General features: G+C 46.5%; 2 protein-coding genes across 3 annotated transcripts in view; one reads left to right on the top strand and one right to left on the bottom strand.

The window, feature by feature from the left end:
• Positions 1 to 1,682: 1,682 nt before the first annotated feature.
• Positions 1,683 to 16,502, bottom strand: part of Znf346 (zinc finger protein 346) — a 27,878-nt gene continuing 13,058 nt past the window's right edge. Inside the window, exons 5-7 of one of the 2 annotated variants that reach the window (XM_021215526.1) lie at positions 12,001 to 12,186; positions 5,528 to 5,621; positions 1,683 to 4,141 (exon numbers count right to left, since the gene is read on the bottom strand). In XM_021215526.1, the coding sequence (XP_021071185.1) occupies positions 4,054 to 4,141; positions 5,528 to 5,621; positions 12,001 to 12,186 (368 nt within the window). In that variant the 3' untranslated portion in view covers positions 1,683 to 4,053. Of the gene's footprint in view, positions 4,142 to 5,527; positions 5,622 to 12,000; positions 12,235 to 16,502 lie in introns of both variants that reach the window. The other variant, XM_029547594.1, reaches the window with a different exon arrangement.
• Positions 8,406 to 8,765, top strand: LOC110334231 (60S ribosomal protein L30-like). The gene has a single exon (XM_021216098.1). It carries the CDS (start codon positions 8,406 to 8,408, stop codon positions 8,763 to 8,765), a length of 360 nt encoding a protein of 119 aa, XP_021071757.1.

Below are 16,502 nucleotides of genomic sequence, written 5' to 3'. Positions count from 1 at the left end.
GAAATTAAGTGCACTGGCTGCTCTTCTGGAGGTCCTGAGTTCGATTCCCAGCAACCACATGGTGGTTCACAACCATCTGTAGTGGGATCCGACGCCCTCTTCTGGTGTGTCTGAAGACAGTTATAGTGTACTCATATACAAAAAATCAATAAATAAATCTTAAAAAAAAAGAGAGAGGGAAGGGGGTTGGTGGGTGAGGCAGCCTTGGAACTACAGACGGCAACATATGTAAAGAAAGAATTGGAAGCTAGCTGAAGACGCTTCAAGCTCAGAATCCCACTGATCTGAGCTTGATCTCTGAATCCTACCAGTTGTCCTCTGACCTCTATGCATGCACAGGGGCACGTATGTGCCCAAATGGCCACTAACAATGGTAATACATAAGGCTAGTATTTAAAAAGGAACTAACTGGGAGCATGGGTCAGCTCTTTCCAAGGTCGCCTGACACATGGCTCCTGTTTTTCTGGTGAAACTGGCTTCTCTCAGTTGCTTTGAGGGTTAAGTGAACTATCAAACACAGATTTAAAAGTCCACCTCGTTTCTTTTGTCCTGGGATTGGTGTACCCTACCCAATTAAAAAAAAACACATGGAGGGACCCATAGCTCCAGCCGAATATGGAGCAGAGGATGGCCTTGTCGGGCATCAATGGGAGGAGAGGCCCTTAGTCCTGTGAAGGCTCCATGCCTCAGTGTAGGGGAATGCAAGGGCAGGGAGGCAGGAGATGGGTGGGTGAGGGGACATCCTTGTAGAAGCAGGGGAAGGCAGGGTGGGATAGAGGGTTTTGAGGGGGGTGAGGGGGAGCTGGGAAAGGGGATAACATTAGAAATGCAAATAAAATATGCAATTAAAAAAAAAAAAAAGAGGGGGGAAAAAAAGGAGCGCCTTCCACCTAGTGGCCATTATGGGTCACTGCATGGTAAAGTTGGCCCAAGTTCACAATGGTTGGACCGACTGAAAGCATTTAGTGACCTGTTGAGTGCTACAGCAGGATGTGTGGTTCTCTGTATCTGAGGCTTGGCACAGGCAGAGTCTCTGAGGTAGGCACTGTTTCACATGAGGGTGGGGTAGGAGCTAATTAACCCAGACCCCAGGGCCTTGTGGAGGCAGACCAGATAGTAGAGCCCTGGCCGATTCTCCAGTCTGAGTTCCCTGCCATTATCCTAGACTGCCTCTCCAGGGCCCGGGCCCAGGCCCCTGTGAGACCTTCCTGGCTACTAGAACTGTGGGTAGGAGCCCTCTCTGATGCTCAGCCACTGGGTGGGGCCCATGCTCTGGTATCCAACATCATTCGAGGCTTGTGAATTCCACATATGATCTTACAAAAAACGCCGAAAGCTAGCACGTGCCTTTAATCCCAGCACTCAGGAAGCAGAGGCAGGTGGATGTCTGCAGGTTTAACAGGTTCCAGAACAGTCACAATACAAAGAAAGCCTGTTTTTTTTTTGTTTTTGTTGCTTTTAATGCTGAAATAAGAATGCTCTTTATTAAAAGACTGGACCCCTGGGTACAACTTCTGGGTTGCCATCAAAACACCTAACTTTGAAGACTGGAAATACTCAGTAGGAACTGGGGCCCTTACGAACTGAACAACACCAGAACTACTGCCTTAAAAAAAAAAAAAAAAAAAAAATAAGAAGTGCCCATCCCCATCTGAGTGGAGGAGCGCACACATCAGATGACACAGTTTTTATAGCAGTTTTATTCAAGATAACCTCAAGGAGAAAACAATACGATTAAACAGTACAAAGCTAGGTTGTGACTGATCCAAATAAAGGACTACTAGATAGTATTAAAACCCTCTCAGCCAGGCACGGTGGCACACGCCTTTCATCACAGCTCTTGGGGGGGGGGGCGGGGGGAGGCAGGTGGGACTGAGTTCAAGGCCTACAGAGTGAGTTCCAGAACAGCCAGAGCTGCATACTGTGACCCCGTCCTGAAAAACCAAAGCAAACCCAACAACCAAACCCACAATAATGTGGATAAAAGCCGATGTGGGACACGGGGCCATGTGCCCACCATCCCAGAACCAGGGAGGCAGAGGTGGGAGGGTCAGCAAGCAGCTCAAGGCTTCCAATGACAAGTCTGAGAGCAGCCTGGGCTACATAAAACAAAGCCACACAGACCAGCCATTTCTCTCTCAGCCTTCTACTCCACACTGTTAGTGCTCCTGTCCTGGACACTCCCACCTGCCCCATGAGACTCCAAATCATGATTTTCAAGTGTGTGAGCTTCCAGAGGGCAACAGTGAGTTACTTGTAGGGTTTTCACACCCACAGTGCTGGGCATGAAGCTGGTAGGGACTCCTGAATCTATTTAAACCCAGAGGCCGTCCAAGCCACTCGGCCTACCCTTCCTCGATGTGGCACGCTCTTTACTAGCTCTGACACCGACTCCGGCGCAGACTTCTAGGGAGACTGCTGGGACCTACATTTGGGAAGCCGAAAGCAGAGAACCGACCCAGGAGTCAAGAGCTTAAGTCAGGCGCTAGGGGCTGCTGGTGCCCAGAGCAGTGTGCTGCAAGGACCTGGGGCTGCTGGTGCTTGGCCTGGCCCATCTGCATCAGTTTCCAAGCCATAACGCCCTTTGCCCTGTCACTTCTGTGTCAAATTAAAGGCTCTCCCAAGGACCAGACAGCCTAGGAGGACTTCGTGGAAATGCCGACAGCTCTTTAAGAGGAGTGGGAAAGGACACCTGTCTTCAGCACTGCCACCCAGTCACTCACATCCAGCACTTAAGACAGCATCCTGGACATCTGGAGACAAGCAGCTGTATGGACACAGCTTTCACACTGGCCTCTCCGCAGTCCCCCACTCAGTAGCCAGAGTATCTCAACTATCAATCCCTTAGCTAGGGGATGAACTGGGTTGGGCTTAGGGCATCAGGGAAACCTTTTCTGGGTAAGATGTTATTGAAGACACTGGGATGACTGTGTGGGGATGCCACAGCAGTATCAACACGGCTGTAACCCCAGGGCAGAGATTACAGCCTGACTCACAGAAGAATTTCTTTTTGGATGGCTGAGTGACCAAAGAACAAGAGTTTAAGCCCTGCCCCATCCCTACATGGTATCCGACGGCACTACCAGGGAAGCCTTTTATCTCTGCAAGCTTTAGGGATACTCCCTGGAAGACCTGCTCCATCCACAGTCATGTGTAAACCCACTGCAGGGGGTCCCAGGACACAAACCCAGTGGGAATTCCTCAGGTCAGGGGCTAGGACCCTTTGCTCTGTGACCCTGGACAGTTCTAAACCCCTTTTTAGTCCCAGAGTCTCCCTGAGGACAAGGGGGGGATAGCACCACGGCAACCTGGGCCCCGCCACCCAAGGGCACAGAGCTAACACCGAGTGAGCTTGTAGTAGGCTGGCGGGAGGCAGTTACCTACCAGGGCACAGAATCAAGGAACGCAGCAGGTGGGAGACTTTCTCACATGGCCCTGGGTTGGCGCAACCCCTTAGGTGCCTACCAGGACCCCACTGGGCACTCAGGTCTCCTCAGACGCTGAGCTGCCGCAGCTGCCTAGCACCACGTGGGAACTGGAGACAGCAGGCAGCGGAGATGGCAGTGCTCTGCTGCCGCTGAGACTCTGTGTTCCGGGAGACCTCATGGTTGGTGGGATCTATACTGAGCAAGCCTGAACACTTGAGGGACAGGAAATGACACATTAGCTCCAAATTTCTACACCAAGCTGCCTGGAGCCTAGAGACAGTGCTCTCCCTTCTCTGCAGGACCTCGCTCCCAACTGACCTTGAGAGTAAAAAACAGACATTGGGACTGTAGGACATACACCCAGAGGGGCAGGGAAGACCAACCTCTAAACCTTCAGCTCAGGTCTTCTCAGAGCCCTGTCTCCTGCCATAGCCTATAGGGCCATGCTCAAGAGGGGCAGGAGTTGTATCTGGGCGCAGTCAGGCTATCTGCAGATCTGCAGCCCAAGCTGGCCTCACGCCTCCACATTCTTCTGATATGAGGAGGAGGAAGGAGCCATGGCTAACCACAGTCACCAGGAACTGGCTTATGGCTGTCCCACCAAGGCTGGCAGGCAGAGGCAGCTTTAGTCTTGCACCGTGCTTGAGTCCGTTGGAGTGGCTTGTGTTTGCACTGGCGTCTGGCTCCCGAGTGTCACCAATGTTTTGGGTGACCTGTAATTTGAAAACACATACACATGGTGAGCGTGTGGCATGGCCATGAGGGTACACTCAGAAGCTTGTTCTAAGGGTGGTATGGCTTCCCTCATATGCTGGGACAATGGCTTGTTGACCTCGCTTTTACGGAGGACCATTGGATACTAGGGTATTATCTCATTTCAACTTCAAGTCAATTCTGCACGGTGAGGCCACTCTCATTTCCCATATGAAGCTCAACTTCAGAAAGCTTAATCGACTAGCTTAAAGTATTTCTTTAGAAATTTAGGATCTGCAAAGGAGGGGGAAAGAGCCATGACTTTTATGTGTTTCCCTGAATTTGGCTTGTCTTGCTTTATGATGATCCTGAGTTACATTTACTCTCCATCAAACATGATTTCTTGTGTGCGTGCATGCATGTGTAGATCTGAGGATGGCTCTAAGGTGTTATTCCTAGGTGCTTATGTCCTGAGACAAGGTCTGTCTCACTGGTCTCTACAACTTGCTAAGCAGGCTGTGCTGGCTGCCCAGTGAGCCCAGGGAGCCTCAGCTCTGCCTTCCCAGGGCGGGGATGCTAAGCACAGCCCAGCACATCTGAGTTGTTTGCAGTTTTCACTCAGATTTGCAAGTTGACCTTGAATTCCTGACCCTCCTGCCTCAACCTTTTCCTTCTTCCCTCTCCTCTTGTGTCGCCTGGCTGTCCTGAAGCTTGTCTCCAGAGTATAGGAACTACACGTGTCCTCCCCACTGCTCAGCTCCTGAAGCTTGTCTCCAGAGTATAGGGACTAAACGTGTCCTCCCCACTGCTCAGCTTTTTTTTTTNGGACTAAACGTGTCCTCCCCACTGCTCAGCTTTTCTTTTTTCTTTTTTTTTTTTTTTTTTTTTTTTTTTTTTTACTTTTTTTCTTTTTTATTCCGTTTTTCTGGGACAGGTTCTCATGGACCCCATTCTGGTCCCTAATTAACTCTCCACATAGTCAAGGTTGGCCTTGAACTTCTGGCTCTCCCGCCTTTAATTGCCAAGCATTAGATTATGGCATGTGCCACCTGGTCCACCTATTTCTTTATAATAATTTTGCCTATGCAAAGGTTTGTTTTTAGACAGGCTCACATGTGGCTCAGCCTGGCCCCAGACCAGTGGGGGAAACCCATGCTTCTCTCTTCAGGTTGCTGCAGGCCAGGACATCCAGGCACTGTTTGGAAGCACAAAGGAAATCACATATGCATCTGTCCTGCAGCTTTCAGTCAGTCCGAATGCTAGCAGAAGGGCTGATGGAGGAGACCCACGAGACACCACCGCGGTGACTGAGTAGGCTCTCAGAGTCAGTCCATCTATGCTGGGAAGTAACTGGCTCAGAAATCCTAGACTCTCATTGGAGTGAACTTCCAAAGAACTTTACTCACTGGTTTTTGTGTTTGAAGCCACTGACGTGAGCTTGGTACTGCTCTATGGAGTTCAGCACTATTTTACACGTCTTGCAGGGGTAGCCCTTCCCAGCTGAAACACACATCAAAATGAAGAGAGTTAGTCATCCAACAGGAAGGGACCAGAGGAACACTGCCTTGCACAGAGCATACACAAGCCCTTCTGAGGACCGATGGCTTAGAACTGAGAGGCCTGGGTGCTCTGGAGGCAAGACTGTGTAACATTATACCCTGGGGCTACAACCTCCTTATTCTCCTAAAGGAATCCCAGTCAAAGGGCCCAGCAAACAACCAAACGAGGTGGTCCTGAGCAAGGGAAGGAATGATGAAGAAGCACATCCAAGCCCGACGAACTGGGTTCACTGCCTGGACCCACAGGGTACAAGGACAGAGCTGACTCCTTTGACTTTTGCATGTGCACCAATGTGTGCCCTGCCTCAACAACATGAATAAATATAAATATAATAGTAACAACCACAGAACAAAGATGATGGTTGCTTCAATTCTTCCTTTGCTAAGCGGCCTCATTAAGAGCACCCTTTCATTGCGACGTCTCTCTCTCTCTTTTTTTTTTTAAAGATTTATTTATTTATTATATGTAAGTACCCCATAGCTGTCTTCAGACACTCCAGAAGAGGGAGTCAGATCTCGTTAAGGATGGTTGTGAGCCACCATGTGATGTGGTTGCTGGGATTTGAACTCTGCACCTTTGGAAGAGCAGTCGGGTGCTCTTACCTGCTGAGCCATCTCACCAGCCCCACTGAGACGTCTCTTGGAAGGTCCACTCTCCTTGGGCTTGCAGTAATAGCAATTGAAAGGTACAAACTGTTATGAGACTCAGCCTGTCTCTTTACACTGAGGTTCCTCTAGTGACATGGCGGACTTTTGCCATATGGCTCTAATAGTGCGTAGGAGTAGGTCAGACTGGATCCCTGGTCATTTCATGTAACTTTACTAAATCCTTTCCTCCCCAATGCTTAGCTTTTCACAACCATAACCCTATTTATCTTTTTTTTTTTTTTTTTAAGATTTATGTATATGAGTACACTATAGTTGTCTTTAGACACACCTGAAGAGGGCATCAGATCCAACTATAGAAGACGGTTGTAAGCCACCATGTGGATGTTGGGAATTGAACTCAGGACCTCTGGAAGAACAGTGAGTGCTTTTAACAGCTGAGCCATCTCTCTAGTCCCACTTATTATACTCTTTATACTCAGAATACTTAGGGTAAAATAGCTATGTCTTGGGATTTAAAATTTTGATTTATATGTATATGTTTGTCTACTTGTACGCACACATATGTACAAGTGCCCAAGATGTGAGAAGAGTGTCATATCCTCTGGAACTGGAGTTAGAGGTAGTTGTATGCCACCTGGTGCTGGCCTCAGGTCCTCTGTAATACCAGCAGGTGGAGGTAACTGCTGAGCCATCTCTCTAGGGCTCTTATTGTTTTACTTGTGAAATGAGATCTCACTACATCATGTAGCTCTGGCAGGTCTTAAAGTCATGGTGATTTTGTTTTCTTGGTCTCTCGAGTTCTAGGATTATAGGCACACATCACCACACCAGGCCAAAGCAATTACTATGTATTAAATGTCTGTCATGGGGGCTGGTGAGATGGCTCAGTGAGTAAGAGCACCCGACTGCTCTTCCGAAGGTCCGGAGTTCAAGTCCCAGCAACCACATGGTGGCTCATAACCATCTGTAACAAGATCTGACACCCTCTTCTGGAGTGTCTGAAGACAGCTACAGTGTACTTACATATAATAAATAAAGGAATCTTTAAAAAAAAAAAAAAGTGTGCACTACTACACACATTAAAAAAAAAAAAAAATGTCTGTCATGTATTTCCTACAATTTCTTTTGCTGGGGCAAATGAAGGAGTGTTTTCCTGAAGTGGACAAAGGTGAAAGGCTAAGACAGACTCATGAAGGAACGTTTCCCTGAAGCAGACACAGGAGAGAGGATGTTCTGCTAAAGCAAGCACATGAAAGGACATGTGGTGGATTCTTTGCTAACGGCATGCATGCATTGGTCCACCTTACATTGAGTAGCTGATCTGCATTTGTCAGGACTCCATAGTGAGAAACACACCAAAAATCTTCTGGTGGTGTGCTGTAGTTTCTTGCCAGCTGAGAGACTCACATCCTGAGGTAAGACCCAAACGTGATGTTTGGAGGGTATAAATAGGACTCAAGGAGCAGTGACAAGCTGAGCTTGGCTAGCTTATAGAGCGAGCTGTGCAATGCTTGTGGGTCTCGAATCTTTGCTGAGCTGACAACTTCTAGCGTTCCTGCTGCCTCACACCACTGCTGCTGATTCCTGTTTGCTAACCCGACTCTACAGAACTGGACTGCTGGTGTATCCAAGGTGTTTGCAAGCGGATAGAGTTGCTAACCTGTGAACTACACTGCCGATTTCCAGAAAACACAGATGGGAGTTGCTCCAAAGAACCTTTCTACAGGTCCACTTCCCCTGTATCCTTCCTTTTCCATTACCTGTGGTGGATGGTGGGTGGTGGGCTACAAGGGAAGTTAAAGTGTTTAAGAACCATCATTAAGGGCTGGTGAGATGGCTCAGTGGGTAAGAGTACCCGACTGCTCTTCCGAAGGTCCAGAGTTCAAATCCCGCAACCACATGGTGGCTCATAACCATCCGTAGCAAGATCTGACTCCCTCTTCTGGAGTGTCTGAAGACAGCTACAGTGTACTTACATATAATAAATAAATAAAGCTTAAAAAAAAAAAAAAGAACCATCATTAAAAATACAATTAAAAAAAAAATTCCTTTCTCCCTCCCTAGCCGTCCTGACGGCTGATCTTGGTCAGGGGTTGTCCCGCACCTAAGGCAGAAGATGGCGGCCGCAAAGATGAAAAAGTCCCTGGAGTCAGTCAACTCTAGGCTCCAGCTTGTTATGAAAAGTGGGAAGTACGTGCCGGGGTACAAACAGACTCTGAAGATGATCAGACAAGGCAAAGCAAAGTTGGTTATCCTCACCAACAGCTGCCCAGCTTTGAGGAAATCTGAAATAGAGTTCTATGCCATGTGGACTAAAACTGGTGTCCATCACTACAGTGGCAATAATATTGAACTGGGCACAGGGTGTGGCAAATACTACAGCGCATGCCCACTGGCTGTCATTGACCCAGGGGATTCTGATATTATTAGAAGCATGCCAGAACAGTCTGGTGAGCCCCCAGCCTCTACCTCCTAGGTGCCAAGATTTCAAGCATGTACTATCATGATTAGCTTATCTCACATCCTGTGAGAATAGTAGCTGCATATATGTGTGTGTGTGTGTGTGTGTGTGTGTGTATACTTTTCATTTTCTGTTTAATCAGTCTGATCGATTATATGAAGGGTGGATCTATTTTGGCCTGCCAGGGGCTAACTGTGTAGGACAAGCAGAATTCAGACATCTTGAAGGCCCTCGTGGCTCTGGTGCCTGTGAGCCATCTGCCACCTTCAACCTCACTGCTCCGTGGTGAGATCCCTGCGCACACAGCTCACTTCTCTTGTGAGTGAAAACAGAGTGCCTCTTAGATTTGAGTCCCAGGTGTGTAAAATGCATTCCTGTTACTATTCGTTTCAACAGTCTGAAATTACTAAAAAAACAAAAACAAACAAACAAACAAAACAAAACAAAACAAAAAAGTCACTTGAACTAGGTGAAGTGGCACATGCCTTTGGAAGGTAGAGGCAGGTGGATTCCTGTGAGTTTGAGAGCAGCCTCATCTACAGAATGGGTTCCAAGACAGACAGAGCTGTATAAGCTCTGCCCCATAAAACAAAACACAACAAATTAAAACAGAAAATGAAAAAGTATTTGGTACGTGCAAGGAGGATTATAATGATTTGTGTATGAAAATGTCACAATGAAATCTACTATTTTGTAGGCAAAAACCTCCCCTTGCTTAGATAGGGTCTTAGGTAGCCCAGGCTAGCCTGCACTCTGGACACAGCTAAAACTGGCACTGTGCCCCTGCTCTTCCTGCCTAGTAAGTACTGGATTACAGATGATGGGCAGTTTGGGGTCTTATGTAACACAGCTGGCCTCGAATCCTCTATGCAGCCAAGGACGACCTTTGAGACCCCCAATCTTCCTCCTCTGACCTTTCAAGTCCTGGGTTAGATGAGTGCTACCATGCCTGGCTCAATATAGCTTTGTAGTATTTACAATGATTCAAGTTTTGCTCTTTTTTTTTTTTTTTTTTTTTCCTCAAGACTGCCTTTGCTGCTGGAAGTCACATGTGATGCCATACACACTTCAGGACATCTGGATAGGAAATATTCTAAATATACAAACCACTTTAGAGTACTATGGGTATTTTAGTACTAATTTTACTAACACAGGAAATATCCCCATTTTAGGGATGGTGGTACTTGTTTGTTTTTTGGGAGAGGGTCTTGCCCAAGCTGGCCTTCAACAAGAATGCAGTCCAGACAGGCCTTGAAGTTGAGGCAATTCTCCTGCCTCAGTCTCAGTTGTGTGTCACCCCATCCAGTTCTTCTACAATGTATATGTGTGTGTGTGTAGGCCAGAGGCTGACATCAGGTAGCTTCCTCTGTAGCTCCCTCTATTCTTTGAGATGGAATTTCTCACAGAACCTAAAGATTACCAACTGATGACAATGGCTGGCCAGTGAGTTCCAGGGTGCAGCTGTCTGCCCCAGAGCACTGTGGTACAGATGTACACCATCAGTGAGCATCCATGTGGGTGCTAGAGTCTGCCTGCTTGTGGGGCAGCCACTGTGACAACTGAGCCAGCTCTCCAGCTCTCTTCCTTTCTTTTTTTTTTTAAAGATTTATTTATTTATTATATGTAAGTACACTGTAGCTGTCTTCAGACACTCCAGAAGAGGGAGTCAGATCTTGCTACGGATGGTTATGAGCCACCATGTGGTTGCTGGGATTTGAACTCTGGACCTTCGGAAGAGCAGTCGGGTGCTCTTACCCACTGAGCCATCTCACCAGCCCCTCCAGCTCTCTTTCAATCTCTTTGATCAGTCTTATGATTTTCATTAAAGAGAGCTTTCACTTTCTTAATTTTATTTTCATTTTTATAGCTATTAGGAGATTGCTTTCCTGATGTATTTTTAATGTTTATGGCATCACAACACTTTCCTGAATTTGTTTGTTATGGTTCTGAGACTGCGTCTTAGTATAGAGTTCAGGCTGGCCTTGAACTGTTTCCTCAGCACAGGCTGGCCTGGAACTCACCACCACCCTGCCTCAATGTCCTAACCGCTGGGTCCAGGCAGACACCACCTTACCCAGGCCTTTCCTGCTGTAGGCCTGTGAGTGCTAGGACTTGGCAGGCATCCCCTCACCTAAGCACTCCCTAGATCTGACCACTGATATGTGTTGTGGGGTCAACAGGAATGCACAGCAGAGAGAAGGGAAATTCTGTCTTCACTGGTTCACAGCAGACAGACCTCTGCCAGGGACAGAGAACCATTCTGAGGCAGACTGTCTGCTCCTCACCCAATTAGCAGTCTCACACTCACTGAGTTCAGATTTCTTCTAGATTCCTTATAATTACCTTGGTATACTGTAAGTAGTCCTGCACTTAGATTTTTCCTGTGTCAAGTTGACGAAAAACTCCAGATCAGTTATAATATATTTAAAGTTAAATGCTAAGAAATAAGAAGGGCTGGGTATACTTTCAGGGACAGAGCACTGGAGGAAAACAAAAGGTCACCCTCGCATTCAACATAAAGTAATACTCATTTAGTGACATGAAGGGGAAGTGAGCTGACTCTGCAGGAAATGGCCCTTGCTCAGGAGCCTGAGGACCCGAGAGGCTGAGCCTCTGTTCCGGAGGGCACAGAAGAGGCAGAATGGAGATGTCACTTTGGGTCCAGACTGTTTTGTTTCTTTTACCACTGATTGAGTTTATGCTAAGCATGGCGGCACAGCCCTGCAATCAGTGCAGTTGAGAGTGGATGCAGGGGCGCTGGGGAGATGGTTCAGTATGTAGTACTGGCTGCCCTGGATCGTGTTATGTAGACCGGGCTAGCCTTACACTCACAGAGATCTACCTACCTCTGTCTCCTGAGTACTGACACTAATCATGTGCCACATGTCTGGCTTCCTCAGAACTTTGAAGACTGAAAGGTAGCAACAGGGTGTAGGCTAGGAGCGGCTAACCCTCTTCCACTGCCCATGCCATCTCTGGACCGCATCATTCCATTTCTGCTTGTTCCCCTGCATCCTCTCAAGACAGCTTCCTACTATGTATTCCAGACTGTCCCTGACCTTGTTCTTCCCGCCTCAACCTCCCAAGTGTTAGGATTACAGTGCACACCACCAAGTCTGGCTTGCCTGTCTGCTCCCCATGCTTGCAAACCCTGCTTTAGAATATGCAACATACAGTACATACAGGGGGTCCAGGGGATTCTAGTGCTCAGTCCCTGGTCCCACTCTGCATGAAAGTGGGGCCCTCTCACCTGGTAAGTCAGGGACAGCAGGGTCCGCCAGCCGCCCATAGTGCGCCATGAGTCTGAGCTTAGTCTCCTGCTTCCTGTGTCTCTTGCCCATGTAATGCTGTTGAGCCATGGCAGGGTCGTTGAACGTTGAATGGCAGAGGCTGCAGAATTTGTCTGGGTCTAGCATCTCTCTATTCTGCTGTAAGGCTAAGGTGGAGGCCACAAGGAAAGGATTTGTAAGGTGTTTCGACAAAGCTGTAGTAAGAGAGTTCAAACAGAAACGATGAAACAACAAGACAGAAGGCGCCTAGGTTTTGAGTACACTTCAAGAGAAAGAAAGGCAGTGCCCCCTACCACACTGAGGGATGCGATGCGGCACTGCCTCAAAGTCACGCTGTGAATAGTCACACCATGAACGCTCTAGCTGGCAACAGTGGCAAGATCTCAGTGAGTTCCATGAACACTGACTTGTTCACCAGCATGAGGCACGGAGCCCTAAGGCTTTCACACTCTGAAGAGGCTCTCAACTTGTGCTACCCAGTTCCCTGACTGCATACTTGCAGTCTCTAGACCTCAGAATTCTTGGAATTTCAAAGCAGGTAGAATAAGAATATTTCATTTCCATCCTCAAATACCTATTATAGATCTGAAGTAGGTATTGGAGCTCTGAGCCCGTACACACAAAGGCAGGCAAGCAGATTAGATTAGGAATGCCTTTTATTATTTATGTATTCAGTTGTAGTTTTTCTGAGAAATGGCCTCACTATGTAGCTCCCTGGCTGGTCTAAAATTCAAGATATAAACCAGGCTGGGATTCAAGTGTGTCACCTCACGTGGCCGAGATGCCTGTCAGACCATACTAAATTCTAGGCAATGTGAGGGACAAGACGACACATTTTGTAATCATATTTTGTTATCTCAGTTTCCCTTTAGGTTCTCAGTACTCCAAGGAAGGTTCCATTTTGCCATATTACAGAGAAGACCAGTGCTCAGACAGTAAAACTGATTTGCTCAATATCACCAAGTTAGCGAGAGACTTCTAGACTATGTGGGGTCCCCTAAGGCTCAAGACAGAAGCAAGTGGATCTGCCAGCTACCACTGATGCTTTCGCCTTCAGAAAACACTACGGTCCTGCTCAGAGGAGTCACTTAGTCAAGGGATGAAAAGACTTGGTTCAGTGGTTAAGAAGGGCTACTCTTCTTCCAGAGGATCTGACTTCAATTCATAGCACCCTTGTCAGGTGGCCTGACAGTGCCTTTAACTTTCCAGTGCAGGGGCATCCAACTGCTCTGGCTTCTGCAGGCAAGTGCACATGTGCACGTGCACACACACACACACACACACACACACACACACACACACACACTTTAAAAAATAAAGACAAGGGCTGGTGAGATGGCTCTGTGGGTAAGAGCACACGACTACTCTTCCAAAGGTGCAGAGTTCAAATCCCAGCAACCACATGGTGGCTCACAACCATCCTTAACAAGATCTGACTCCCTCTTCTGGAGTGTCNTGGCTCACAACCATCCTTAACAAGATCTGACTCCCTCTTCTGGAGTGTCTGAAGATAGCTACAGTGTACTTACATATAATAAATAAATAAATCTTAAAAAAACAAAATAAATAAAGAGGAATCTTTCCTTTAAAACTGAAGCTATCTACTCAGAGTCTGGCATGGGCCTACGTCTGAGTCTAGTGTTGGAAGTGGGCTAGACAGCTGCTTTCCAGAGTAGACGCCCTGACTAACAGACCTGTGGTCAGCTGGAATGGTATTAACCTTACAGCCACCACTGCAGGCCCCTGGTCCCGGCCATGGGAGAGAAGGCTGTGGGTCAGCAGAGCTCACAGAGGGCTTTCAGGTCCTTTTCCACCTCTTACCATTTCCATTAACACTGAGGATTTGTAGCAAGCCAGACAACATTCATGTCACATTTTCTCTGGCCATGAGCTTTGTTTCAGCAAGTCATTCAGATAGTGAAGTACATATAAAATGGTTCATGAGAATGTTTAGTTTGTGGTATTGAGTTTAAAAAAATAGATTATAAAACATCTTTTCCTTTTTTCAGTTTTGTGAGTCATCGTTCCTTTGAGTAGCTCTGGCTGTCCTGGAATTAGCTTTGCAGAGAAGGCTGGCCTCGAACTCACAGAGCTCCATCTGCCTCTGCTTTCTGAGTGCCAGAACTAAAGGAGTGCACAACCATATAGCTTTCCTTTCTCCTTTTGAATACAGGGTCTCACTATATACCCCTAGTGACCGAGAACTTGATACATAAACCATGCTGGCCTTGAACCTGCAGCAATCCTCAATCCTTGCCTCTGAATGCTGGAATTACAGGTATGTACTACCATGCCTAGCTTCACTTATATAAAAACAACAAAACATGCATGATTACGTGGGGAATGCAAAGTCACAGAGTGAGGAGTGTTTTCAGTACTCTCTAGTCTTACAAATTGATGTAGATTTCTGAGAGAAATCAGGAGTGAACCATTATATCTGGCATGTAATAATATATTTTGAGACAGCATATCTAACACAAGATCCTCCTGCTTTAGCCTAAAGAATGCTGGGACTAACAAAAGTTCAGTTCATTCTTTATAAGTTTTTATTACATTCCATGGATTTATCACATGTGCATGTGGAGTGCAAAGGCTGACCCGCAGGTAGTCTGGTCATGGTGACTTCTACCATGCGAGCCCAGGGATAACTCAGGCTGTCAGCAGGCAACTTTACCTGCTGAGCCATTTTCTCAGCTTCCTGTCCCTTCAAATTCTTTACTTATCTATTTATTTGAGACATGGTTTCTCTGTGTAGTTCTGGCTATTCTGGAACTCACTCTATAGACCAAGCTGGCCTTGAACTCTAGACCATGAGTGCTAGAATTAAAGGTGTATGCCACCACTGCCTGGCCTTTTTTTTTTTTTTTTAATCTTTTTAGATTACTTTGAAATTTTTATTCATTTATTTACTATATGTATGTCTACCTGAATGTATATTAGTGCCTACAGAGGCCAGAAGAAGGGACCAGATCCCTTAGGGCTAGAATTACAGACGGATATGAGCCACCATGCGGGTGCTGGGAACTGAGACAGGAGCCAGTGTTTTTTAACCACTGAGCTGTTCTCCAGTCCCCGTTTTATACATTTTTAACCTATTATAATTGAACGTTGTGTGTGTGTGTGTGTTTGTGCAGTCATAGGTGTGTGTGCACATAGTGTGCATGCCAGAGTACATGTATGGAAGTTAGAGGACAGCTTTGTGATCCCCTTCTCTCCTCTCCCCTCCACATGGGTGTGGCAAACACTGTGATCCACTGAGCCATCTTGTGGGCCCAAGGTTGTTCTTTAAAAACATTCTAGAGGCTGAGGCTGAAGAGGTGGCTCAGTGCTTAAAAGCACTGAATGCTCTTCCAAAGGACTTGGGTTCAATTCCTAGCACCGATATGGTGGCTTCAAAACCACCTGCAACTTCACTCAGTCCTAGAGATTTGGTGTCCTCTGTGGGCACACTACACATACATAGTGACATACAAGGAGACAAAACATCCATATACATAAAAATAAATAACATTGGTTAAGGAAAACACCACATTGGAGGGGAGGAGCACGTGAGCTGTCACAGCCAGAGCAGCTTCTTAACAGACATCCAAGGCCAGTGAGAGCTAGAGCTTTCTCTAAGAAATACTTGAAATACACAGTGTGCTATCAAAGACTTCCTCTGAACTTTATGTGCCTGTACGGATATGTGCACATGAGAGCAGTGCTCATGGAAGCCAGAAGTGATGGACTGCTCTGGAGCTGTAGTTACCAGGGGTTATGAGCATGGATATGTGCACATGAGAGCAGTGCTCATGGAAGCCAGAAGCGATGGACTGCTCTGGAGCTGTAGTTACCAGGGGTTATGAGCTGCCCCACACTGGTGCTGGGGACTGAACTTGGGACCTCTGCAAGATTAGAACACATTTCTAACTGCTGAGCCATTTCTCTAGTCCCCAACATGAGAAAATGTTATATTAAATGAAGAAATATATCTAAGAAGGTTTAATATATTATAATAATATGGTCATGTCAGTGCTAAAAGGTTTTTGTATAACCTATATAAATATACTAGCATTTAAAAATATCACCTATACACATACATATACATTTCACTCATATGTACATGTATGTATACATGACAGCGTGTCATGTAACATATGGTTGGCCTAAAGCTTGCTTGTAGCCAGGATGCCTATAAGCAGGAGCCGCTGCTGACAATTCTCTCACTAGATATAAGACTTGGGTGGCATATTACCTGCTTCTTTGAATGTTTTGCATGTTGAACTGGAATTATTCACATATGTGCATCATTTTTACAGAAACAGAAATTATGTATTCTACATTTACAAACACATATCGTGCACACGGCTGTAAGAACACAGGACTCTAGAGGGTTAAAAGCACTTAACCTGGAATGGTAAAGCTATGGGGAGTCCTGCACTTTCTCTGTATTTTCTTTTTCTTTTCTTTTTTCTTTTTTTTT

This window comes from Mus pahari, chromosome 16 (genome assembly GCF_900095145.1).
Source record: "Mus pahari chromosome 16, PAHARI_EIJ_v1.1, whole genome shotgun sequence".
Taxonomy (NCBI): Eukaryota; Metazoa; Chordata; class Mammalia; order Rodentia; family Muridae; genus Mus; species Mus pahari.
The sequence above is the reverse complement of the archived record's forward strand: the minus strand, read 5'-3'. Positions and strand labels throughout refer to the sequence as shown.